Source organism: Molossus molossus, unplaced genomic scaffold (assembly GCF_014108415.1).
Source record: "Molossus molossus isolate mMolMol1 unplaced genomic scaffold, mMolMol1.p scaffold_m16_p_19, whole genome shotgun sequence".
Taxonomy (NCBI): domain Eukaryota; kingdom Metazoa; phylum Chordata; class Mammalia; order Chiroptera; family Molossidae; genus Molossus; species Molossus molossus.
In genome coordinates, this window is record NW_023425354.1 from 41,542,840 (window position 1) to 41,569,344 (window position 26,505).

General features: G+C 52.1%; 1 protein-coding gene across 1 annotated transcript in view; it reads left to right on the plus strand.

The window, feature by feature from the left end:
- The window catches only part of NXN (nucleoredoxin), a 163,853-nt gene extending 137,799 nt beyond the window's left edge, over window positions 1-26,054 (plus strand). The window contains exons 2-8 of the mRNA XM_036268806.1: window positions 1,551-1,668; window positions 3,615-3,748; window positions 4,236-4,336; window positions 6,572-6,678; window positions 19,973-20,152; window positions 21,516-21,640; window positions 24,478-26,054. Coding sequence (XP_036124699.1) covers window positions 1,551-1,668; window positions 3,615-3,748; window positions 4,236-4,336; window positions 6,572-6,678; window positions 19,973-20,152; window positions 21,516-21,640; window positions 24,478-24,660 — 948 coding nt within the window. The 3' untranslated portion in view covers window positions 24,661-26,054. The remainder of the gene's footprint in view (window positions 1-1,550; window positions 1,669-3,614; window positions 3,749-4,235; window positions 4,337-6,571; window positions 6,679-19,972; window positions 20,153-21,515; window positions 21,641-24,477) is intronic.
- The last annotated feature ends 451 nt before the right edge of the window (window positions 26,055-26,505 follow it).

Consider the following 26,505-nt stretch of genomic DNA (forward strand, 5'->3'; position numbering starts at 1 on the left):
GCTCTGGGCTGACACGGGTCACTGGGAACTGTGTGCAGAATCACTCTTGTTCTGCGGTCCCAGGCCGGCTCAGGGAGCCCATCGGAAACATGGGCTGAGAAAAACATGCAGCTTGGAGGCAGGGCCACCCGGTTCGAGGTGGGGGCCCACAACCCTTCCTGCCAAGACCCAGGTCTCCACAGACAGGGAAACCTAACATTTCTTGGCAGATACGCTGCCCAATTCCCTTGCTGCCTGGGATTGAATCAGAAACAATGATAATCACAGCCACACATGCCTTTCTCTCTGCTGTACGCAGCTGGACTTCCGATGCCTGTTTCCTTAGACATGTCTGTGCCCCGTTCTGCCCACGCCCCGGTGGCTGCGATCCCTCTGGGTCCCAGGCCCTCGGAGGGGAGGCTCGCAGCTGGATCACCGATGGGCCATTCTTCAGCATCCCCTTATTTCCTTCTTTCCTGGAAGTGCCTTGGTAGCTCGACATTTTGTTTAATTGTGTCACTTTCTGGGCTTAGCAGTGAAGTTCCCGAGCACCCAGTGGCTCACCTGGACGGTGTTCACCCAGACGGTGAGAGCAAAGCCTGCACATGCTCAGCTCCTGTCCTGGGCTGTTTCACTCACATTTCCTCAGCCTCGGCCCACAGAGATCCTGGCCCTCTGACAGAGAGTGCAGTCAGCCTCGAGAATCTGCCAACAGGTTGTGGGTTGTTCTGAGTGGCCCTGGGAGCTGAGGGTTGGGGCTGGCTCAGGCTGTCGCTTCCCTGATGTTTGCTGGCTGAATGGTACATGCTCGTAATGACTGCCAAGGACCTGGTGACGCGGTGAGGGGGCGGATTTTAACTACTTGTCTTCTGTTCCCTTGTCCCTTCTTCCTTGGAGCCCAGGGGATACAGCAGATCAGGGGAGCTCCTGCCTGCTGATGGGTGGAGAGGCACCAGTAAAAGGCCTCCCTTTTTTTACCAGTCAGTGTGGCTCAGTGGATTGAGCATCATCCCGTGGACTGAGAGGTCTCAGTTCGATTCCGTCAGGGCACATGCCCGGGTTGCGGGGTTGATCCCCAGTGCGAGGCATGCAGGAGGCAGCCGATCGATGTTTCTCTCACATCGGTGTTTCTATCTCTTTCTCCCTATTCTCTCTTTTAAAAAATCAATAAAAGCATATTTTTAAAAAGCCTCTTTTTGCCTTACCCACCTAGTCTGATTGTGTTCAAAAGGTGCATATCCGTGTTCATCTTGATGCTTGTTAGAGGGAGTACCTGGGGGAGAGGTAGGAGAGAAGAGTTCTCCTAGAACAAGTGTCATCCACCCCTTGTCAGCCTCTGCCATGGCTTGAGCCTGTTTGGAACTCAGAATCGGGGTCCCTGCACTCTCTCAGACTGCAGGGGTGGGGGCTGCAGCTTCACCTGTCCGGTTTGCCCAGCCAGCCCTGCTTTCCATCACTTACTCATTGATCTGCACTTGAGTATGTTCTAGGGTACCCACCCCTCAGTCCTGAGGGGTTCAACTCTCCAATTAATCTAACTTAACCACCTTCTTTAAATGTGCTTCTTACAGCTTAAACTTTGGAACAAATACCGAATTTCCAACATTCCATCGCTAATATTCCTAGACGCCACCACTGGGAAGGTCGTGTGCAGGAATGGGCTGCTGGTGATCCGTGATGACCCAGAAGGTGAGACCTTGGCATGTCTGTCCTGTACTCTCCCTAGTCCCTCTGCCCCACCCCCTCTTCATTGCTGGAGGCTGTGCAATGACATACAGTTAACCCTTGAACAACATGGGGGTTAGGAGCACCGACCCCCGAGTAGTTGAAAATCCATATATAACTTTGACTCCCCCAAACTTAACTACTCCAGCCTGCTGTTGACTGAGAGCCTTACCGATAACATAAACAATCAAGTAACACGTATTTTGTATGTTCTATTATGTGTTACGTACTGTATTCTTACAGTGAAATAAGCTAGAGAAAAGAAAATGATACTAAGAAAATCATAAGGGACAGAAATACATTTACAGTACTGTGAGTTATTATCGATACTATAAGTTTACATCATTTGTTTTAGGCTATGCAGTTTATTTGTGAGTTTTTCCAAATTGCTGGTTAAAAAAAAAATCTATGCATAATGGACTCAGGCAGTTCACCCATGTTGTTCAAGGGTCAACTGTATATGTAAGTGGGTTTATTTAGCTAAAGGATATTGTCTTGATGAAATTATAGTATTCTCCTGGTCATGGTTAAGATTTTTAAAGGGATCAGAATGTCCCTCCTGGGAGCTTTAATTCATGGGCCGAAGGAGATGGAATCTGAGGAAGGATGTGTAGCTTTGAGGGCTGAGGAGGCTGTTGAGAAGCAGCTAGAGCTCAGATACTGACTGCTAGTTCTGTTCCCATAGCAACGTCTCAGGCTCTGTTCTCCTGGTCTCACTGGTGAGTGCACCTCGTTTCTTGGTGCTGCCCAAGTCCTGCAGGCCTTGGTCTTGCTGGCCGGCTGGGTGGCCATGCGTCAGGCAGGCTGCTCTGACCACCCTGCTTGGTGGCTATCCGGTGTCTGTTTCTCACCCCCTTGCATTAGAGTCATAAAAGAATCATAAGATCTTCCTCCCTAACTTACTGATCCAACTCGAGGATTCAAGCCTGGTCACACATTTTCTCAGTTAAAATTTCCGCTGCTTCAAAGAATTGCCCTCAATAAAAACCAGGGCATGATAGAACCAAGTTTTTACCTTCTCATATTTAAACACACTCACACACTCACACACTCACACACACACACACACACACACCTCTGAAGATTGTTAAAATGAAGATTTCCCCCCTCCCTCCAAGATTTTTGGATCCACTTGTTCAGGGTGGGCTTGGCCACCTGCATTTCCAGCCAGTCTGCTTCCCCTGCCCACCCTCCCCTTACCCCGGGCGATTTTGAGGCAGTGGTCCCTGGACCGCCCAGTGAGAAAACACTGTGTCTGTTGAGCTGGGAGCATATTATTTGCTCTTCCTGCCTGGGGCTTAAGTGTCATCAGAATGCAGACCATCTGGGTTGAGTGGGTTTTACATTTTCCTCTCCCTAGACTTAAATTCTTATCTCACTTGGTTCCCTGGACCCTAACCCAGACTATCTGAACCAGAAATGATGGGGGTGGGGCCCAGGAGAATCATATTTTTAAATTCCCCAGCAAATTCTGAAAAGCAGTCAGGGTTGAGAGACACTGAGATTCCAGGCTTGGAACTGAAGAAGAAACTCCTGGTTAATACCTGAGGCCGTGCTTCCCCAGCCAGGCCCACCAGTTACCTGGGGAGTCTGTTTCGCTGTTTGTGGACATCCAGCTTCTGCCCTGGATCCTGGGACTTGGGGTATGACCTGGGCTTTTGTATTCTTCAGAAACCCCCAGATGGGCCCCATGGTCATGTAAGTTTGGGAGCCATTGCCTTGAGGGTAGGTAGGGCTCTGTCATGGACGAGCCCTGCTTCTATTCCTGTGTGTTCAGCTGCGGATCCTATGGGTGTGTTAACAAATACTCTGTGATGATACAGTTGTCATGCTCCGCAGTCCTGAGGCTGCTTGGGTCAGAGGCCACACTGAAGAGTCTTAACCTTCTCGCCATCTGTTGCCTGTTTCAGGTTTGGAATTCCCTTGGGGACCTAAACCCTTCAGGGAAGTCATTGCAGGGCCCTTGCTTAGAAATAATGGGCAGTCCCTGGAGAGCAGCAGCCTGGAGGGGTCTCACGTGGGAGTCTATTTCTCCGCACACTGGGTGAGTGTTTGGTCCCTCCTTAGCCCAGACAGAAGGAAGCGGCGAGAGCACCACGACCAGCTGTGCTGGGCTCCTGGGGGTGTGACTGCCCGGGTGGAATTTCCCGGCGTTCTTCCCTTCTCTTGTGCCCGTGTGTTGTTGGCATGCCGTAAGCGCTTATTATTACGAATGATAATAGCAGCAAGAAGATGACTTCTTTTTGACTGGTCTGAAAGGATAGCTTTCTCAACTCATTCTGATGAGGCTTCTAATGGTCCCTGAAGGGGTTGTTTAACCACTGCCTGCTGGCAGGCTGTGAGGAGTGGGGAGGAGCCTGCGCTGGGTGCTCCCATTACAAGAGGCATGTTTGTTTCTGCCTTTTCTATGAACCAGGTTTTGCCAACCCTTCTCCTTGGGTCTTGTTTGCCTGGCCTCTGATGGCAAGTGGCTGGAAAGGGGACGTTGAAGGTGCAAAGTCACGCTGCAGGATCCCACTCTTGTCTTTCAGTGTCCCCCGTGCCGAAGCCTCACCCGGGTCCTGGTGGAATCCTACCGGAAGATCAAGGAGGCAGGCCAGAAATTTGAGATCATCTTTGTTAGTGCAGACAGGTAACGAGCGCCGGGGAAGGCGGCTGCGCAGCTCCCGTGTCCGCAGGTGGTTCACGCTGTTCTCTCGCTGCACGCGGCTCACTTCCGTGGTGTAGGGCTTGGAGACTGGGATTGGGACGTCTCTGGGATTATTGGCAGAGGGACGGATGCATTTCACATTTCCTTGGGAACTGTCTGAAGAGAAGCCGAGAAAGACTTGTTCTTGCTGTAAATAGGGAGGTGTGTCCCAATTCAGGCCTGGGTCGTTTGAGATTAGGGTGCGCTTTTCTGATTTGTTCAGCTTTGGATTGTGGAGAAAGGCTGCGGAGGGGTAAGGATGGGAACAAAGGAGCAGAGACTGATGGACGGTGATGCCTGTCTCAGCTGGCTGTGCAGTCCTTTTCTTGGCTCTGGCCACGTGCTTTGTCTGCAGGCTATCCTAAAAACCAGAACGGCGGGCCTTTTTCCTGGGGTACGTTGGGTCCTCTTAGCCTCGATTTCCTCCGCTTCTTGCCCTCTCACTGGCTTTCCTCATCAGTGACCTTCCTACATCACAGAACTCCTGCCCCAATTCTGACTGGGCCACCAGGTGCTCTGCCTTGTGATTTCCTGTCCCAAAGGCTCTCTGAGACGCCCACACACTAGAGCATGCCGTGCGCTGTGGTGGCCCCGCCGTCTGTGCTACTATTTCACGCCTGGTTCAGTGGCCTGTGGGCCCACCCCACTGCGCCATGGCTCCTAACTCAGGGCCTCTGAGTGGGGCAGGTTTGAAGTCATGCCAAGTGGAGTAGTCACTTGTTTAAAGCTTGAAAAAAAATCAACTTTATTGCAGTTTAATTTACATATAATGAAATGCATACATTTTAGGTATACAGTTCAATGCATTTTGACAAATGTATGTACCCATGTAAGCACCACAATTAAGATAGAGAACATTGCCCTGGCCGGTTTGGCTCAGCGGTTGGAGCGTCGGCCTGCGGTACAGAGAGACCCAGGTTCGGTTCCCGCTAAGGGCACGTACCTCGGTTGCAGTTTGTCCCCGGCCCTGGTTGGTCGTGTGGGTGGCAGCCACTCGATGTGTCCCTTCACATTGATGTTTCTCTCTCTCTCTCTTCCTCTCTCTCCCTCCCGCTCTATCTGAACAAAAAATGGAAAAATGTCCTCAGGTGAGGATTAAAAAAAAAAAGATAGAGAACATTTCCATCACTCAGAGGATTCCCTCATGCCTCTCCTCGGTCAGTTCTCACCCCCCAAGCCCAGTTTCAAGGAACCCTGGATCTTCTTTCTATTACTTGATTAGATTTGTCTTTCTAAAATGTATTATTTGTGGAATCATAGTGTTTACAATTGGACAGTGTTTACGATTGGTTAAAAAGTGTGGTCCTGCCCTGGCCAGTTTGGCTCAGTGGTTAGAGCGTCGGCCTGCGGTCCGGAGAGACCCGGGTTCGGTTCCCGCTAAGGGCATGTACTTCGGTTGCAGTTTGTCCCCGGCCCTGGTTGGTCGTGCGGGTGGCAGCCACTCGATATGTCCCTTCACGTCGATGTTTCTCTCTCTCTCTCCCTTCCTCTCTCTCCCTCCCACTCTATCTGTACAAAAAATGGAAAAATATCCTCAGGTGAGGATAAAAAAAAAAAAAAAAAGTGTGGTCCTGCACACACCTCTATTACATATACACAACAGAAGTATCACAAGGAATGTGGTGTCTGAACATCTAGGCTTCTTATAAAAGTAAGGCCCTGGCCGGTTTGGCTCAGTGGTAGAGCATCAGCCCTGGGACCGAAGGGTCTCGCGTTCAGTTCCCAGTCAAGGGCCTGTACCTGGGTCACAGGTTTGATCCTCAGCCCTGTCTGGGGTCGTGTGGGAGGCAACCAGTGTGTCTCTCACACATCGATGTTTCTCTCTCTCTCCTTCCCTCCCTTCTACTCTATCTTAAAAATCAGTGGAAAAAGTATCCTCGGGTGAGGATTAACAACAACAAAAAAGTAAGACCGGTCTGTGTTGGAAATGGAAAGTCGGGCGTGAGTTAAACTAGTAGGGTGCAGGGGAGTGAGGGCTCTGGCCGGGGCCTGGCCCTGTAGTTCGGGACCACGTGCTGTTGGAGCCCTCTGCGTCCCGGTGTGTGCCAGAGCGTGGAGCGGCCCTCTGCGTCTGAACATGATGACCTGCGGAGCCCTGGGCACTGCGTGGGGGGCGGGGGGGCCAGCAGTCGTGCATTTGGGGGTAACAGAGCCTTGTTCCCATGTGTGTCTCTGTAGGTCAGAGGACTCCTTCAAACAGTACTTCAGCGAGATGCCCTGGCTCGCTGTCCCCTACACCGACGAGGCCCGGCGGTCGCGCCTCAACCGGCTGTACGGAATCCAAGGTAGGCGTTCGGGACTCCAGGGGCTTCTTGGAAACCTGCTCGCCAGGGTTCACCACGCCTTTGGCTTTCCTTTCAGAGGGAAAAGAACTTCTGTATTTCTGTGAATGTTCACTTGATTAACCATCGTCAAAAGGACGTGGTGAATTTGACGTTGTGTAGGTTATACCTCTTTGAAGCTGTTTTTAAAGCAAAGTACTTGTCTGGGTGAGAGAGCTACTTCTCACCCCCTGGGCCTAGTGGGTTCTGACGTGGCCAGCCCACAAAGTGCACGCTCCCCAGTGACTTGGCCAAAACCCTGTCCCACAGGTTTTACTGTCAACCAGGTCTTTGGTTCCGTCACTCAAGCTTTAAGCCTCAGTGTCCTCATCTGCGAAACGGGCAGATGTCCTCATCTGCGAAATCTCTACCATAAGACGTGCTGGGAGCATTACTAGGATAATGTTATAAAGCACTTCTCATGATTCCTGGAGAGCAAGGGTGAGGGCCGACTGCGGGTTACCCTTTAGGTGAGACATCTGGTTTCCTGAGAGTGTTGCAAACTAGGACAGAGTCCTGATCATATTTTTCATAAACAATGACTATCAGTGAGGCAAACTGTGTTTTTGCTCTTTACTATGTGAACACCTCCTTCCAGCCTCCACCCAGCCAGATGTTTTCTTGGCAAAGCACTTAACTGGCCTGGTAAGAGCCAAACTCATTCCCTGTGTATCAGCAGCACCAGACCCTGCTCAGCCTGACAGATACAACCAATATCTGTGTTCTCAGTGCTCTTTGTGTTATGGGGAATGGAATAAAAGAGAGAGACAAATTAAGATTTACTCACGAATTGCACAGCTGCTGGAGGAACTGGTCAGAGTCTTTAAACTTTTTCTTCACCATTTACAGTAAGCATATATGGCTTTGTTTGGAGCTAAAATTTTCAAAAAATTTAATTTTAAATCAGTGCTCCTCAATTTCAGATGTGACTAAGAATCGCCTGGGGGTCTTGTGAACGTGCAGATTCTGATTCGGTGGGTCTGGGTGGCCCACATTTCCAGCACCCCCCAGGTGCTGCTGAGGCTCCTGGTCCAGGGGCCACACCATGGGTATTAATAGTCTGGGTCTGTTCATTTTTTTAAATCCTCACCCAAGGATATACTTATTAATTTTAGAGAGAGGGGCAGGGAGAGAGAGAGAGAGAAACATCGACCGGTTGCCCTCCACACGTGCCCCGACCAAGGATGGAACCCACAACCTTGGCATATGTCCTGACCGGGAATCGAACTCACAGCCTTTCGGTGCACTGGATGATGCTTTAACCAACGAACCACCTGGCCGGTGCTAGGTCTCTTAATTTTTTGAGGATATTGGCGCTCATGCCTCCTATTAATAAAAGAGATGAAAGCAGTTCCCTTTCCAAAAAGAAGTCGAGTGACATGACTTTGTTTACTGGCCTAGAAGGAAAGGCACCAAGTTGGGTGACTTAAAGGAGACGTCACAGGCTCATTTCCTTCCAGCACTCCGCTTGCAGAGAGACTTAAAGCTTGTGTGCTTTGGGGTGAGAGCAGAGGGTTGAATTGCTACTTCGTGGGGATAAGAAAAATGTCATCTCCATTCATTCATTCATTCAACAAATATTTGCTGAGTGACCTTGAGCAATTTAACTTCTCTTTCATCAGTAAAATCGGAAAGATTCAGTGTTGGGCACAGAGTAGGCATTCATTAAGTGTTCAGCTGACTAGCTGAGGAAGAAAAAGGAGAAGATTAGATTTTACAGCCTAAAAAAGATCAACATTTGGACGTCAAAAAGCTTAAACAAAGGTAAGCAGCAATATTAATAATATGATGGCAAAGAATCAATATCCTTCATAGAAAAAGTCTTATTTCCAGGTACTAGTCCAAAAGAGAGAGAAAAGACAATTTAAACAACATACAAAGTAGGAATTTTGCTCTGTGTATAGTATCAGAATGGATATGAAAAGCATCCAGCACAATTTACTTTCATGAATTACAGACGAAAACACTGCATTTGTATCTATCACATTTGCAAAGAACTCCCCCCCCAACAAAAAAATAGTAATAACCTCCAGTGTAGGGAAGAGAGCAGACTGCTAGTAGGAATGTAAATCGGACAACCCCATTGGCCATATACATCAGAGCCTTTAAAAAAACTATAAAACTTTTCATTTAAAAATCTCACATCCAGGAATTGAAGCTCAGGAAGTTATCCTAGAGCACCCATCATAGGCTCAGCTTCTCTTGAACAGGTGGTAGAGTTCTGGTTTGTGGGTATTTCTTTCATATTTGCGTACTTGGAATTTCATCACAGACCACAATTCTTTCTTTGCTTTAGTCCCTAGAAAACCCGGAGCTGAATTTGTAACTACTTTAGCGATTTAGCCAAACTGACCTTTTCTGTGCATGCATGCCCTTGACCCTGGCTTCATTTTCTCTTCCTTTCTTGTTTTCCCTTCAGGGATATGTTTTCATCTGTTTTTATTAGATTGTAGCATGTACTTTTTAAGCGCCTCAAATCCTTTTTGGAAAAAAGATGGAGTAGATTTAAATGCATAGGATTCCATCTGTCATCCTCCAACCAGCCACCAGAACTGAGCTCAGTGGAAGTAAGAAACCAGAAGAGTGGCCGGCCCAGCGCCGCCCTTGAGTGGACAAGATGAGACTTTCATCAGGAAATTGCTACAGAGCAGAGTACAATGATGTGAAAAGTGTTGATCAGATAAGTGCCACTTTGTGTGGCGGCTTGGAAGAGCGACACTTGTCCCAGAGCGTGGAGCCAGGTGCTGGCCTCACTCAGCCGCTCTGCTCGGGCAGGAGGCTCCACATTCCCGAACGTGTGTCGTCCATGGGGCAGAACCCCTTCCTCTTCACAGGAGGTAGTTGAGTTGCCCTCTTCTGGATGTGGGGTCCAGCATGTCACAGGCATTCCTGGTGCTCAGTACTAAGGCTGTGGGGTCACCCGAAACTAATAAATTACCAAAGGACAGTCTATAGATAATGTTCAGCTAGTTTGAGGTTGGCAGGCTATGCCCTCCTTGTGTTCTGTGAGATGCTCTGAGGACCCTTTGGGGTGGGTGGTGGGGGCGCATAGGCACAGAACGGCATTCCCACACGAGAGATCAAGAAATCACAAGTTGTAGACACACCACTGAGGTTGGAGGGTGCCCTTCTGTGGAACATTGACAGGGCCCCCAAAATTAAATCGATTATCTTCTGTCTGCCTTCAGAAAGCAGAGAAGGGAACTCTCCGTTTGGATTCTCCAGTTGTCAGCACATAAATATTGTAGAGGGAGGAGCCGTGGTTGTTAGGTGTGGCTGAGACGGCCAGCAAGTGGGTGACCACGACTGAGGAGGAAGAGAACGGAGCTTTCAGAGACGCATCCATTTGACACAATCTCTCTCTCTCTTTTTTTTTTATCCTCACCCGAGGACATTTTTTGATATTTTGTTCAAATAGAGTGGGAGGGAGAGAGAGAGAGACAAAGATCGACATAAAAGGGACACATTGAGTGGTTGCCACCCACACGACCCAACCAGGGCTGGGGACAAACTGCAAACAAGGTACATGCCCTTAGCAGGAACCGAACCTGGGTCTCCGGACCACAGGCTGACGCTCTAACCGCTGAGCAAAACCGGCCAGGGCAGCACAATCTCTTAAGGCCCCGGTGGTGTGGGGATGAGAAGTCCATATGTGGTTGCTTACTTCAAGGAGTCCCTGTTTGAAGATCAGAAAGCTGATCTGGAGAGGCTCTGTGCCCAGGCAAGCGGTGGGCAGCCAGCCATGCCACCGTGAAAGAATGTGAGATTCCCGAGGAACCCAGTTCCAGCCAGAGAGCCTGCACTGCAGCCCAGCCCTGCCCCTGGCGCGTCCCACTGCCCCTGGTCTGCTGGCTGCATGGCGTGCCCTCCCCTGCCATCTGGTCTAGTGTCTCTTCAGCTTGGACCTGTCTGCTTTCCCAGCTCCCCACCTCCTGCTTCCTCGCTCCCGGAGTTATAGTCTTTGGCACAGCGTTTTGTGCCAACTGCTCCTTAGTCACTGATGCCCTGGGCTAAGCCTCAGGACTCATTCCTGCCAGCAGCCTGTCAGGCCTGGCCTACTGACCTTGATCTGTCTGCCTCTGGCCCTGTCAAACCAGAGACGCACTAACGCACAGTGAAGTATGAATATAGAAGAGCAACACAACCTTCTTATCATGGAGGGCCATATGATGGAGTAATCTGAGTTCAGAGGAGATCTGCTTGAAGCAGCTGAACCAGGAAGGCTTCCTGGAGGAGGTCGCTATGGAGCAGGATCTTACAGAATGTATGGGGCTTATAATAAATTTTTTTTAAATTTCTTTTTCTTTATTGATTTTAGAGAGAGAGGAAGGAAAGGGAGAGAGAGATAGAAACATCGATGAGAGAGAACATTGATTGTCCGCCTCCTGCATGCCCCTCACTGGGGATCAGGCCCACAACCTGGGGCATGTGCCCTGACCAGGAATTAAACTGGTGGCTTCTTGGTACATGGGTTGACACTCAACCACTGAGCCACACCGGCCGGGCAGAATGTATGGGGTTTAAATAAGAGGTTTGGGACATTTCAGGGCAAAGGCCAGAGTAGGTTGCCCATGGTGTACTGCAGGGAGAATGAGCAATAGGCTGATGATGCCATATTGTAGAGACCTTTGAATGCCATGCTGAGGTCCTTGAACTTGACCCTTTGGACTTTTGGAGCCGTTTGGAAATTTTGATTAAGGGGAGATCAGTGCATTAGTTAGACATTTAAGTTAGACTAGAAGAAAATCCCAGAGGCTGGTTGTCCACTGATATTTCTTTTCACTTTATTTTAATTGAGATAAAATTGGTATATAACATGATAATAGTTTCAGGTGTATAACATAATAATTCGATATTTGTATACAGTACAAAGTGATCACCACGATAAGTCTCGTTCCCATCCACCACCATACAGTTGACCCCCTTTTTCCATTTTGCCTACCCCCAACCCCCTTCCCTACTGATAACTACCACTCTGTTTTTGTGAGTTTTGTTCGATTGTTTTTTAGATTCCACATCTACGTGAAATCATACACTATTTGTCTTTGTCTCTCTGACTTAGCATAATACTCTCAAGATCCATGTTGTTACAAATGGCAAGACTTCCATCTTTTTATGGCTGAGCAGTATTCCTGTGTGTGTGTGTGTGTGTGTGTGTGTGTGTGTGCGCGCGCGCCCATTCATTCATCCACCGTGTGTGTGCGTGTGCGCACGCACCCATTCATTCATCCACTGTGTGTGTGCGCGCCCATTCATTCATCCACCGTGTGTGTGCGTGTGCGCGCGCGCCCATTCATTCATCCACCGTGTGTGTGCGTGTGCGCGCGTGCCCATTCATTCATCCACCGTGTGTGTGCGCCCGCGCGCACGCCCATTCATTCATCCACCGCTGGACATTTAGGTTGTATTCATATCTTGGCTATCATAAATAATGCTGCATGAACATAGGGGTGCTTATCTTTTTGAGTTAGTGTTTTTGTTTTCTTCAGATAAACACCTGGAAGTGGGACTGCTGGATCATATGGTGGTTCTACTTTCAATTTTTTGAGGAACCTCCATAATGTTCTCCGCAGTGGCTGCATCGATATATATTCCCATCGGCAGTTACGAGGGTTCCCTTTTCTCCACATCCTCGCCAACACTTATTTCTTGTTCTGATAAAAGCCATTCTAACAGGTGTGAGGTGACATCCCACTGTGGTTTTGATTTGCATTTCCCTGGTAATTAGTGATATTGAACATCTTTTCATGTGTCTTTTGGCCATCTGTGTCTTCTTGGGAAAATGCCTATTTTAGATTCTCTGCCCAATCTTAAATTAGATTTTTTTTTTTTTTTTAGTTATTTGAGATCTTTATATATTTTGGATATTAACCCCTTATCAGATGTAGAATTTGCAAATATATTTTCCCATTTAGTAGGTTGCCTTTTCATTTTTTTGATGGTTTCCTTTGCTAGAACAGCTCACAATATTCAGGAAAACATTTTACTTACTGTTATGATTTATTATAAAGGATACAACTCAGGAACAGCCAAATAAAAGAGATGCACGGGGCAAGGTATGGGGAAGGGGGCAGGAGCGTCCGTGTGCTCTGCAGGCCCGCTGCCCTCCAACCAACCTCCTTGGGACCAACACCAGCCTGGAAGCTCTCTGCACCCATCACTTAGGGGCTTACAGGGGGTTCTTTATATAGGCATGATTGGTTAAATCATTGGCATTAATTCAACCTCTAGCTGTTCTTCCTCTCCAACAAGTTGAGGTTGGGTGTGGGGGTGGAGCCAAATGTTCCAACCTTCTAATCATGCCTCTCCTGTGACCAGCTCCCATTCTGAAGCTATTTAGGGGTCCCCAGCCCCAGTCATGTTATTAGCATTCAAAAGGACACTCTTACCACTCCCAGATTCCAAGAGCTCCCGTGCCAGAATCTGGGACTGAGACCAAATATTATAACAAAAGATGCTCCTATCACCCTCTATCACTCAGCAAATAAGAAGAGTTTGGGAACTCTGTGCCAGAAACTGGGGGTGCAGACCAAACATCTATTTTATATTTAATTTTTTTTTCTTTCTTTTTTAGAGAGAGATGAGAGGAAGGGAGAAAGAGAGAGACATCAATGAGAGAGAACTTCAGTCGGTCGCCTCTAACATGCCCCCCACTGGGGATTTGGCCCACAGCCTGGGCATGTGCTCTGACCGGGAATCGAACTGGTAATCTTTTGGTGCACGGGTCGACGCTCAACCACTGAGCCACACCAGCCAGGCTAAACCAAACATTTATTTATTATTATATTACAAAATCTCTCTCACACATACACACAGTCAGTGGAGGGTTTTGCTGTTCCGAGTGTCTGGTCCCCAGCGCTCCTACAGGGCTGTCTCACTGACACTGTCCTGGGCCCTCGCTGCCCTTCCTGTCTCCTCCGGAAGCATGTGATGAGGGGCTTTCACAGAGCACCAGGTACATTCCCCCCACCCCAGGTGAGCCACCTCCACCTGGCCCGTCTTGCCTTACTGTAAGCCAGTAACTTGGTCGGACAGTCCCTTTGTGCACTGAGGTGCAGGAGGGCAGAGCTTCCCTGTGTTGTCCTGACAGGCCCGATGAAAATGGATGATGCGAAAAGATCTTGGACTCCTCAGCATCTTGGGAGCCAGGCTGAGAGCGTGCCTGGATTCCCAGTGCCACGCAGGATGCCTTGCGTGAATGCCAGCAGTGTGTGGGGGTGTCCACGCAGGTGTGCTGGGAGAGTCTGCATCTTGAGGCCCTTGCTGCTCAAGTGCCCCCTTTCACAGAGCGACAGGGCCTGCTGCAGCCTTGATGGTGAGTTTGCCCCGGGCTGGCCAGGCCGCGAGGCCCGCTGCTGCTGGCGCCCGCGTGCTCTGCACCGCGCCTGGGCTGTTGACCAGCAGCCTTCGCCCAGCCACCTGAGTTCACCAGGCCCTGGCATCTGGCCTCCACCCATTCCCTTTGTTTAGGAGAGCAGCCGGGTTGCCCTGAGGGGAGGCCTCCCCGCCCCCAGCGCCTTGCGCACACTGCTGAATTTGCAGCCCTATAAGCTGTTTTAAAATGCCTTTCTAAGGAAAGAGTTTAGACACACTTGGCAAAAGGCAAATCCCATTAGCAATTGTCTAACTAATCCTGGCAGAGAACACGGTGTTCTTTGCGGCGAGGCTTGGAGCCCCTTCTCTTCTGGGCTGGGGGCCCTAGCTGGTTTTGTCCTCTCCGCTCCCCTGCCCCCAGCCTGTGGGGAAGGCAGACAGAGCCTAGAAGGACATTAGCCCTGTCGCCAGGGGAACCGACTGCTTCAGGCCTGGCTGCTGGGAGGCAGTGGTGTGAGGGCCCTTCGCTGTCCAGGATCCGTTCATCTTCTGTTTCTCTGTTGCCTGCTTGTTTTTTCCTCTCTCCTTTCCCCTTCCTCCTCTTCCATTTATCGCCCTTCTCCATTCGCGTTCCCTCCCTTTGCCTTCTTCCCTTCCTCTTTCAAAACACAGATTTGAGGCAGAATCTATTTCATATAAGAGGGAAGCATTTGGAGATCGTATTTTTCAATCAGTGGAGGGCGAGGGACCAACGCTGATGTGTTTTGTAGACAGAACTCAGTGTTCGGAAGGCTGGCGCAGGTCACCTGGAGCTGCCCACGGGCCTGGGGCGGGGGACCCGGCCACGGGCTTGGCAACTGCCCACAGGCCTGGGGGGAGCTGGCCCTGTGGGTGGAGGCTGGGGCTGCTTTGGGACCTATTGAGTAGCTTCTATGTTCTGTTTTGTTTGTCTTGTTTTATTTTGAGAACATAATAAACAACAGGAAAGGACAAAGAATAATGTAACAAACACCTGCCTGGAATTGACATTTTTGCTCAGGTATTAAAATATAAACGATGGCAGCGTTAATGGGCGGAGGTGGGTTCCTGTCACGCCTCGGCAGGGCCTTCTCCTTCTTTCGCCCCAGGGAAACTGCGTTTCTTTAATGTGTATCTTCCTAATCTGTTTTCATATGTAACTGCGTATATCTGAACCCATGAATAATAGATCGTCGTGCTGGGTGGGTATTTTAGAGGCATACTTAAACGCTGCCGTGGTGTAATATCATTCTGCAACTTGCTTTCCTTGTTTAACATTACCTTTTCAAGATAGAGCCCTGCTGATATTTTATCTGGTTCAGTTCTTTTCAGTGCCGAGAAGTGTTTCATTGGATGACTGCACCATGGTCTAGTTATCTGGTCCACTGTTAATGGACACTTGGTGGTTTCTGCTTTTTCTACATTTTGAGAACATCGCCACAAATGTCTTTGTGCCCATCTCCTGACACAGACGTGCCCAGGCAGCTTGCAGGCCTCCTGGCCACGTGCAAGGAGGCCCAGACCCACCCCTTTGAGCTCCCGTGGGTGTCCTTGAGCTTCGCCGTCCAAACCAGCTGCCTTCTTCCCTCCACGGCGCTCTGAGCACAGCAGAGTTCTAGGGAGACTCGACAGCGGTGAAGCCAGGGCATGGTTGGTCTTGTCACCCCACCTCACCCCTGCTGCCCTTTGCTTCTGGTTTGGTTTTTATTTTATGTTAATACAGTTCTCATAACACCATTTAAGGAAAACTCAAACGCGTCTCTCTTACATTCCTGCCTCACTAGCACCACTGTTAGCACTTTCGGAGCCCCTTTTGGTCTCTGTCCGCGTGCACCCTTATCCATAGTTGTAATTGTGCACGTAGCATTGTGTAGCCTGTATTTTCTGTGTAACAATGTATTACAAACACTATGCATCTTGCCACAGTCTTCATAATGACCATTTTGTGGTTGCATAATAATACCCTGCCCTCGCGCCCTAACCTGCCCTTCCTGTCCCAGGCTTTGCTTTCCTCCCGTTCTCTGGTCTTTGAGCGATTGCCCCCAGCCCCTCACATCGTGTTGCCGTCTAGAAACACAGAAAGCAAGCTCTCTGGGCTGCAGCCTGCCCGGCTTCTGTGCCCAGATGCTCCAGCCACTGCTACCTCCTTTTCAACTCCCTCTCCCTTGGCAGTAGAAAAGCAACCAAACTAAATGATGGGATAGTCTCCGTACCCGTGGCTTGGAGATTGTTTTCAATACAAAGAGGCTCCTCCCTGGAGGAAACCATTTGGAGGGGCTTCTTGGGCTTGATCTTTCTCCTCTAGGTTTGGAGGGAGACGGTCATGGTGGTTCTTAGGCACTGCTTGTGGTTCACACAGCTCTTGGGGCAGAGGCTGGGCTGGAGCCCTCTGGAGGAGCGTGGAGTGGCTGGGCCACGCCGGGAAGTCAAGCTTAGGATGGTGCGAGTGAAAGACCCCAGCCCCAGGCAGACAGCACGCGGCGCTGACACTGCCTGTGTTCTGTGTCTGCAGCTGACTCCCTCCAGCCAGCATGGAGGTTTCTGTTTCTCCTCCTGGAGTGAGGCCCCGTCTTCTGTACCGCTGCCTTCTCATGAGCCAAATAATCAACTCAGGATGATCAGAAGTAGCGATTAACTTGTTTATAACGAGACCTAATATTTATGGTGTACTTAGTGTGTACCAGATACTCTGCTAAAAAGCATTGTGTACTTGTCATCTCATTTATTCCTCACACAAACCAAATGAGATGGGGAACTGTCACAGCCCCGTTTGCCGGCCGGGGAGTGAGCTCCGATAACTCAGGCGCTTGCCCAGATCCTCCCCAGCCGCCCCAGCTGGGAACGACGTGTAAGTGGAGCAGGGATGAGTTGCTCCTTTGCATTCCCTCCAGAGAAGCCCCTTGCTGGTGTGGAAGTTATTTCGTTAAAAGGCATCGATTAGAAATGTTGCGTTCCCTTTACATTTCCCATCAGAGGCTTTGCCCTATTTTTTCCTTGGAAGTCGCTGCTTCAAGGGAGGGGAAGCAGGGAATTCACGGTGGGGGAGGAAAGGCAGGAGCGGAGCGGAGGCTCAGCCTCCTTCCCTGCAGCCTTGGGGAGGGAGAGAAGAGGGCGATGGGTGGAGCAGCAGCCTGTAGATGCGGGACCTTCCTATGCCCTTGCCAGAGTCCCCAGCCCCGGTGCGGGGAGCACCCCACCCTCCGGTGGCCCAGTGGAAAGAACAGCTGCTTTTACAACAGGCAGTGCCGGGGTCCTGTCCCAGCTTGGCCACTCACTGGCGGTACCTCCTGCAACCACGTGCTATGAGGATTCAGGACGGAGTGGGGTAGTTAGTGTCTGTCATGCCTGGGACAGAGCAAATGCACCAGAGATGCCAGCTTCTCCTCTCCTGCCCACTGGTCCATCCTGGGGAGAAGCATGCACGTAGGGCTCTCGGGCCAAGCTGACCGAGATCCGGTGATGGGAAGGGCCCGGCACAGTGGTTAGAGTCTTCACCGTCCACATGCCAGAAATGGGCTTTTCCAGGCTGAGGTCTGACTTGGTTACAGTCACATGCACCTGTTATCTTGGGCTTCCGTGCTCAAAGCACCGAATACAAGCAGGGCCTGCGTTCCCATAGTCATAGGGAAGCGGGGGAGACCCGGGGACGCCTCTGCAGCCAGCTGGGGGCCCTGGGTCCTTGCCGCGCTGTCCCGGACCTCACAGGCATGGACTCGAGACAGGCTGCAGCCATGGTAACAAAGGAGGTCCTTTAGAGTAGTCCTCGGAGAAACTGAGGCACTGAACCAGAAAGGAGACTTATTTGTCTTCAGATTTTATTTTTTCCTCCCTTCTCTGTCCTCTGTGCCTGCTTGCCCTCTGCAGAGCAACTCAACAGCCTACGTCTGGGCTGCAAACAGGCCAGCGGCTGTCTAATCATAGCAGTGGGCAGGCCCTATTTTAACCCAACACTTGTAATTGCCCAATTTAAGAAATATACTGCTTCTCTGATTAAAGGACTTTGCCAGAGCATTTGTGACACAGGGCATGGCGATGGGAGGCACCCTTTGCAGCCTGCTGTGGGCCCAGCCCCAGCCCTGGGCACGGCTGCTGACTCAAAGCCCAGCCCAGTCCTCAGGGATGGGGACAGACCCAGGCCTCCAGGGGAGAATGTGCAGCCGTGAGCATGAGGCTGGAAACCCCGTCTCCTGTGCTGCAACACACCACCTCCCCAGAGGCCTGGACAGCTCCGGGCGCATCTCAGAGCCCGTGGGAACTGGCGCGGTGCTGTGGGCACGCTGTCCTCCAGCGCCCGTTCCTCCCTGGGCCTGTTTCCCAACACGCCCGGCCGCTGCTTCTAATAGGCGCCAACATAATGGATTCGTTTTTGCCTTTTGAAGACAAGCCCACCACCACATGCACGCTGCACCGACTGTCATGACAGGTTAAAAAACACCAGGGCCATATTTCTAGTACCTTGGTGTACCCCCCGCGGAGAAGTGAAATGTCAGCGGAGCAAATTACGACTGAATGCATTGGAATCTATAAATATTAAATCGCTCTGGCTTCCATTCTCCTGGGTACAGTTAAAGCTCTGGTCAGCTCCAGAGGACAGGCTCTGGGTAGTGTGAGGTGGGGACGGAGAGGCAAGTGTCTCCAGAGGGCAGGGCCGAGGCTGACTCTGTGGACTGTGGTCGGTGGGGGGTGGCCCTGGCTGGAGGAGGAGGAGGAGGAGGAGGAGGAGGAGGAGGAGTGGGTGCAAAGAGCAGGGAACTGGAAAACCCAAATGCAACTGTAACCCAGGGTGGGGTTGCTCTGATTTTTCATTTGCAGCTTCATGGGGGGAGGAGGGTTGTTCGGAGCTTTGGGTTGCATTTCTCAGCCCAGCCCAGGACTCTTATGTGAGGGCGACAGCGTTGCCATCAGCGTGCTCCCTCTAGGGACTGCCCTCTTCAGAGTGGGTATTGGAACTTCCCAGGCTGCAGGGCAGGAGTTGGGGGCCAGCTGTCCTCCTGCCCCGGGCTCCTCCTGACACAGGCTGCTGTGTGTGTGTGGACTCCCATGGCATGTTGGTTTGTGTCGGCCGTGCCTCTGTGTGCTGCCTGGGAGCGTGTTTGTACACTCAGTCAGGCTGACTCCTGGCAGGTGAGGGCAGTGTGTCCGCCTTCTTAGGGATCTGTTTAGGATTTATTGACTGCTTCCATGTGCCAGGCCCTCTATGAAGCTCTTTATTTACTTATTTTAATAATTTATTGATTTTTAGAGAGGAAAGGAGAGGAAGAGAATCATCTATGTGAGAGTGCAACATTGATTGGCTTCCTCCTGCATGTCCCCTACCAGGGATCAGGCCCGCAACCTGGGCATGTACCCCGACCAGGAATCGAACCAGTGACCTTTTGGTGTCACACCAGCCAGGGCATGAAGTTCCCCCTCTCTCTCCATATATATATATATTTTTAATCCTCATCCAAGGATACTTTTACATCGATTTTCAGATAGAGTGGGAGGGAAGGAGGAGGGGAGAAAGAAACATCTATGTGAGAGACACATTGACTGGCTGCCTCCCACACAACCCCACCAGGGCCAGGGATCAAACCGAAACTGAGGTACGTGCCCTTGACTGGAATTGAACCCTCAACTCTTCAGTCCTCTGGCCAACGCTCCCACCACTGAGTCAAACCGGAAGGGGCGGGGCATGAAGTTCTTTAAATATACGACTCATTGATCTTAACACAGTGGAATAAGGGGGGAACGGCGGGATACCCACCACGTAGCCCAGAGAGGGGAAGGGACGTGCGCACCTAACATTCTGCGGTTTCCATCCCAGAGCCTTCCTGCTGTCACTCCTGAGCCTGCGCCTTGCCGGGGTCGCCGGTGAACTCTGAGTGGGCGCTGACCCCTCCTGCCGGAGCCCGTGGCCGAGCCGCTCTCTCCCTCTCTCTTGCAGGCATCCCCACCCTCATCGTGCTGGACCCGCAGGGGGAGGTGATCACGCGGCAGGGGCGGGTGGAGGTGCTGAACGATGAGGACTGCCGGGAGTTCCCGTGGCACCCCAAGCCCGTGCTGGAGCTGTCGGACTCCAACGCGGTGCAGCTCAACGAGGGCCCCTGCCTTGTCCTTTTTGTAGGTATGAAGCTCAGGGGGCGGGGCCCAGGGTGGGCGGGACAGGACCGACTTCCTGTGGGGAATGTCCATCCCTAGAGCTTCTTTCTGTCACAGAACAATGCAGAGCCTGGGCCTTTGTCTCTCCCCGCAGCCTTGCTTTTGACCCCAATGATTTATTCACGGCTCTCCCCCGTAGGAGGTGTTCTGGGAGCTCTGCTGTGCTTTCCTTCCTGGCTGCTCCCCCAGCCAGCTGGAAAGAGCAGGTCAGGCAGGCGATGCCCTGGCCCCCACCCGGGACAGACCCTCTGTGGGACGGAGGCGGGCCTGCACCACAGCAGCTGCAGGGGCTGGGCCCCCTGGGCTCGGGCTCCCCGGGCTGCTGCTTCCCCTCACCTGTGTTCCGACCAGCGGGCCCCAGGGGCCGCCGGAGCTCTCCCGGCCTCAGGTGGCATCTCTGTGGCCAGCTGCCCCCTCTGTCTCCCTTCTGGCTCGCTGTGGCGCTCGGTGGGCGACTGCAGTGAGAGGCAGGATGGCACAGGACAGTTAACTCTTGGCCCCCTGCAGCCCGTGGGATGATTGATGCCTTTTGCAAACAGCAGCTGCTGCCCAGGGTCCACCTCTGCCTTGGGACTTGCTCGGCTCCAGCTCACAGTCACTTTGGGAACTAGGAACGTGGCTGCGATGCTGCCACACCCACTTCAGTGAGGCGGGCTTGGGGATATGTGCACCCGTGCACCCCCATTCTGTGGAGGTCTGGTTTTGGAGACCCCCGGGGAAGAGGGGCAGTATGCAGGCTTAGGGAATTCTTAAGGAAACTGGGGTCCAAGTGTGGCCGCTCCTGGAGGTAAGGGATGCCCCATAGGGGGCCTGGTTGGATGGTCTCGGCCTCCCAGTGGGGTCTGGCTGTCTGGCTGTTAGCTGCGCCTCCCATGGCCACCAAAGCTGCTGACCAGACCACAGTTCCACCCACACCACCACCTTTGCCATTTTCATTAGGAAGTCAGTGATGGAGGTCATGGCATCTCATTCTGTGATTGAGAAAAAAATCTACCTGGGACCTCAGGTCCTGGCTTAGGGGAAGCTTAGCTTCCAAGGTGGGTTTGTGAAGAAATCAGTGAAGAGGATCCTGTTTGCTTGGGGCATTAGTGCTACTCAGCGAGGTGGGTTGTTCCTGGGAAGCCTGATGCAGGAGAGCACTGTGTGCGCCAGTGTGTATGCGAGACCCACCCGCGTGCACCCAGAGGCAAGGCCTGTGTCCCCAGGGAAGCTCTTGTTCCATTCAGGGGCTGCCCAGATGGGCGCCGCAGGCCCTGGACACAGGCACCCTGAGGGGACACCACTTTTTGACAAGCCACTGTGTTCCTGCCTTTCTGCCCCCATCACAGATTCTGAGGATGATGGGGAGTCCGAGGCGGCCAAGCAGCTGATCCAGCCGATAGCTGAGAAGATCATCGCCAAGTACAAAGCCAAAGAGGAGGAGGCGCCGCTGCTGTTCTTCGTGGCGGGGGAGGTGAGTGCCGCCCAGGCCAGACCAGGAGCCGACTCTTAGAACGTGAATGATAGACTTTTGGGATGTTTAGGGGGGCCCTGGGGTCCGGGCTGACTGTGCTTCTGGAGGAGGCCACAGACACGTGTGGCGTGAGAAGGTGTCATCGTCTGTCATGGAAAACCACTGCCTGCCTTTGCTGTTTCCGCCTTCCACCGTCCTCCGGCATGTGCTGCTGGGGAGTGGCCGCCACCAAGGTCAACATTCACGCCCTTGGGGCTGGTGCTTTGCAGCGCGTCTGCTGGGGCAGCCCCTCCTCACGGACCTGCCAAGTGGGCTTTTCCGGTGACAGGGATTCTGCCCGGACCACAGCTCCGACCTGAGTTCGAACCCCAGCCATCCAGGGAGGGCGCTAAGCTTGGAAACTGCTGACATCCCCATCTGTCACTCGGGGCCTGTCCCGTGGAGCTGGGCTGGACGGAGCAGAGGACTTCCCGCAGGGTGGGGAGGCGGGGCCCTTCAGCTGGGCCACCTCCGGCAGGCGCCTGCCTCCCCAAGGGGTAGGAGCGGCGGCCCCCAGGAGCCATCCTCTGCGCATGCTCCACGGCCTCCCTACCCAGCCAGGCGCCAGCTGTAAGCGGTTGGCAGACACATTTTTATGAATCCCCCTGCCCTCCTCCCACCCATCTGTACCTCCGGTTGGTCGGAGCCCTGTGCTCATTTCTCGCTGTGTTCGGATCCCAGGAGAGGCAGCGGTGGACAGACACCCCGAACCAGCACCCATCATCACATCCTCAGTAGCTTCCCTCGCTAAGCCCTGCTGGGCCCCTTGCAGGCAGCTGAACTCCCCCTGCCCTGCCGTGGGGTGCAGGGAACAAAGCGGGTTCACGGGCTAGCGAGCCCACGCCACACAAAGCACAAATGGCGGCTGCTGTGAATTTATTAAACTCCAACCCCTTTCAAATGGCTCTGCGAGAACATGGGTGCAGAACAGAAAGGGCTGGGGCAGGGGTGGGGCTGGAGGGCTCCAGGAAGTAGAAATGTGGCTGAAAAGGAGCACTTGCAGGTTTCCTACGTAACCAGGCACCAAGCCAAGTGCTTCCCCTGCACTGTCCCTTTGGTCCCCACCTGTCTGGCCAGGATGTAGTCATTACCTTCTCGCAGATGAGAGCCAGGTGTGGAGGGGCCGAGACTGCTGCAGTCGGGGCCGCGAGGCCGTGTGCTGGCTGGCTCCCCGCCTCACCCAGCCCCTGTGAGCTGCTGTTACACCCACTTTAAGGCTGGGAGACCTGGGCTCAGAGAAATGACTTGCCAAAGTCACACATTAGGTAGGTAGCAGAGAGGGGTGAGCGTGAGGCTGGTGTGACTTCAGAGGGAGTGTCCTGCTCTTGTCCCTGTCCTCCGGCAGGTAGGCTGACCCACCAGGGAAGGCTGCTGGGACCAGAGTTGGACAGAGGAGCTTGTCACTCACTGCTCCAGTTCCCTACCTGGCTGCCCCATCCTTCCTGTCCGTTCCACCTGAGCTCCTGGCCTTGGCGACTCTCATGGTCCAGTTCTCCGGCGCGCTCAGCAGCGAGGCGGGGGAACGAGGATGGGCGCAGGGCACTGGACATCAGGCACTGGCTGAGCACCCCTGAGCTCAGGACCCTGGCCCTCTCACATTCCACCGGGGGCTCAGGGGGTCCCTGGTTTGTCTTGACTCTGTCCCGCTGGCAGGCAAAAGTCATCCCTTCTGAAGCCTTAATAGACATTAAAATCCATCTCCCTGTGGCTGCTCAGAGGGAGATGGGAGGGGAGGCACTGGGAATTCGATGTATAGTATTTGCCAAGGTGTCTTCCTGCTGTTTATCGTGAAGGTTGTTTGTTTACCTATACAGAGGGTCTCTCTTGGGTAAACAGCACCTGAGATGTTGGATCACCCAGCAGTGCTGGGAAGTGTAGTAGGAAAAAAAGACGATTACTAATAATCTTCCTAAAGATCTGCCTTTTGAGGAAGGAATTTTTTTTTTTTTCTGGTCTCAGAAACTGGTGAGCTGTAAATTTCATGCCTCTTACATGCCAGTATTTAAAGCCAGGAATAGCCCTTTCTCGGCAGGGTGACTCGGATCTTTTCATTCAGTTTAGAATATTGTATATTTTATAGTGAGGCAGCCTCGAGTCCGTTTTCTGTTACCTGCCAGATGAGGTCAGCAGCGTCAAAGGTAATCCCAAATGATTAGTCTTTTTCAGTCTTACTCCTTGTCTTTGGATTTCTGTGTTTGTCTTTATACTTAATAAGGCTACATCTGATATTAGAGAAATTCTCCTGGACAGTCCCTGGGAACATGTGCTAAAGGGCCAGCTTCCTGCTCAGATAAATACATCAACCCATGTCAACTTCAGTATTGTTTCTGTAGCCCTGTCTTCCCAGCTGGTTCTGTGACACCTGCCCCCGAAACCTCAGGGTGGGGCGGGCAGTTCTGTTTAAACCCAGTCAGAGCCGAAGTTCAGACTGGCCTCGGGTAATCCACGGCGGGGCCACCAGGGATTGAGAGTTGATTGGAAAAGTAAGTAATCGAAGGATTTCACATTTTTGCAAAGCAGAGGACCCGTGAAAGTTGCTTTCATACTAACAAAGAAGGAAGACTTGCCTGGGGGATTGGGTGATGCAAGAGAATCTTGTGAACCAGGCTCCCCCTCTGCAAGGCAGGGCAGGGTCCACTGCTCCCCATTCTGAGAGCCCATCCTTCCTGGAAGGGGCTGCTCCTCAGGGTGAGGATGGAGTGGTTCCATTCCACGCTGTCTGGGGAGCCTGGGCCCAGGGGACTCTCTACTCTTTCTTGAAAACTTACGGGTTCTCTCTCCCTTCTGGTGACTTCCAGGATGACATGACCGACTCCCTGCGAGATTATACCAACCTGCCCGAGGCTGCCCCTTTGCTCACCATACTGGACATGTCGGCCCGGGCCAAGTACGTGATGGACGTGGAGGAGATCACCCCTGCCATTGTGGAGGCCTTTGTGAATGACTTCCTAGCAGAAAAGCTCAAACCAGAGCCCATCTAGTGGGGCTCCGGCCTCATGAGACGTTATTTAAAACTCAGTCTCCTCCTCTTCCTCCTCCTCCTCTTCCTCCTCCTTTTCCTTCCCTCCGCCCATGGACTTTTCCAGCGTGTCCTGAATCACACAACCCAAGTGTCCAACCTCTCTGTGGTGCCTTGTTTTCTGCATTAACTCCTCAGCCAGCACCCTAGGGTGCGCATCCTCTCAGCAGCAGAAGAACCCACCATGTCTGGAGACTCTGCTGGGGACTCACGGGGCTGCGTCACCGTCTGTCACCAGCTCTTGGTGAAGGCCTGCCAGGCGCTCCGCCGAGTGAGCGTGGAGGGACAGGTGCCCTGGCTCCCAGTGCAGTGAAGCAGGTGGGGCAGGGAGAGGGCCGCCTCCTTAGGCCTCAGCTTAGAGCTTCTGGTGAGAAATTTTTTTCTAGGTGACTCAGTCTGTGTTGGTCTGAGGGGAAACACTAGCTTGTCTTTTGGTTCTTGGGAAGGGAATCTCAGATCTCAAAGGAAGCTTGTGTTCTTTTCTGGTGAGAAAAAAAATAGCTACGGTAATGATTCAAGTAGTAACTGCTTCATTTCATTGAGCTCTTACCACGGGCTAAGAGCTCTCCTTCCTCATCTCTCTCTCTGCCTCGCTCTTGATGTTCTCGAAGTTTCTGTCTTCTCATATGAACAGCCCCCACTAGCTTGGAATTTTGTTAATACATTCTTCCCCGTGGACATCTTCCCAAGATGCACTTGGCCCTGGTTCTGAGGGGAGCACCGCCTGGCCAGTGCAGACCTGCCACTCAGCCCGGCTCTGGGCCCGGGACCACTGGAGCTCTGCCGAGGTGCCGGGCCCACCTCTGGTTACCCCGTCATTTCCTTTTCTTTTCAAAGTAGAACTAAAAAGAGACAAATTACCAGAAGCCTAGCTTTTTCCGAAGAACCTGCGAAAACTGCCCTATGGTGGGAGTGAGGGCAGAGGACATGACGAAGAGTAGGCCGTGGACCCACTTTGCTGGACCCTGGTAGCCCGGCTCCTTGCTTGGACTGAACTGACTACACAAAGGAGAATAACGTGTGTGCTTAGGATTTGGGGTGGAGGGCTTTGCTAGGGACTCGCAGGGTTTCGGCCTCTCTCAACCAGACGCCAGGGTCTTTAAAGCAACTGCAGGCCTCTCTCTCCCTTGGCCCCATTCACAGCACTCTGCCAACCAAGACCGTTTATTTGGCAAACCCAGCCCCCAGTTAGCTGTAACACCATTGCTCCTTTCCGAATTGGATTGTTGATTTGTAGTTCAGAGGTACAAAATTAGTTGGTAATTAAACTGTTACTGGATGTCACCAGCCTGGAATGCAATCACCTAGTGAGAAATAAAGCGGGCATCTCTGGACGTTATCAACCACTTGGCCTTTCCTGTCCTTAATAACAGATCTTTCTGCTTGTGGTGCTGTGCCCTCGTAGGAGGAGGTGGGCAGTGGGGGATGGGACATAGGGGATCCTCTTGACTTTCACTGGATTCCCGTAGCCGTGTGTGAGAATTGTCAAGAACCCCGAGACCTCACGTGGTCTTCCAGCAGATCTTCCAGAAGCCAGGAAGCTCGTTTGGACTAGAGCGCCAGAGGCAGGTCCTTGCTGGAGGTTTGGCTACCATCTCTCCTGGTTCAGCTCACTCTTGCAGGAGGTGGATTCTCTGCTTCCACATCCTTGTGGACATTCGGGCTCATTCCCTCCTATAGAGGAGCAGGTGCTCTGAAGCTGGAGAAGTCCACGTGGGGAAATGCAAGGAGCCCCGCACATGTCTCCCTGTGATGAACGGGGCCATCGGAGACCCTCAAATCTAGCTCTGTCTTAGGGCTGGGGTTT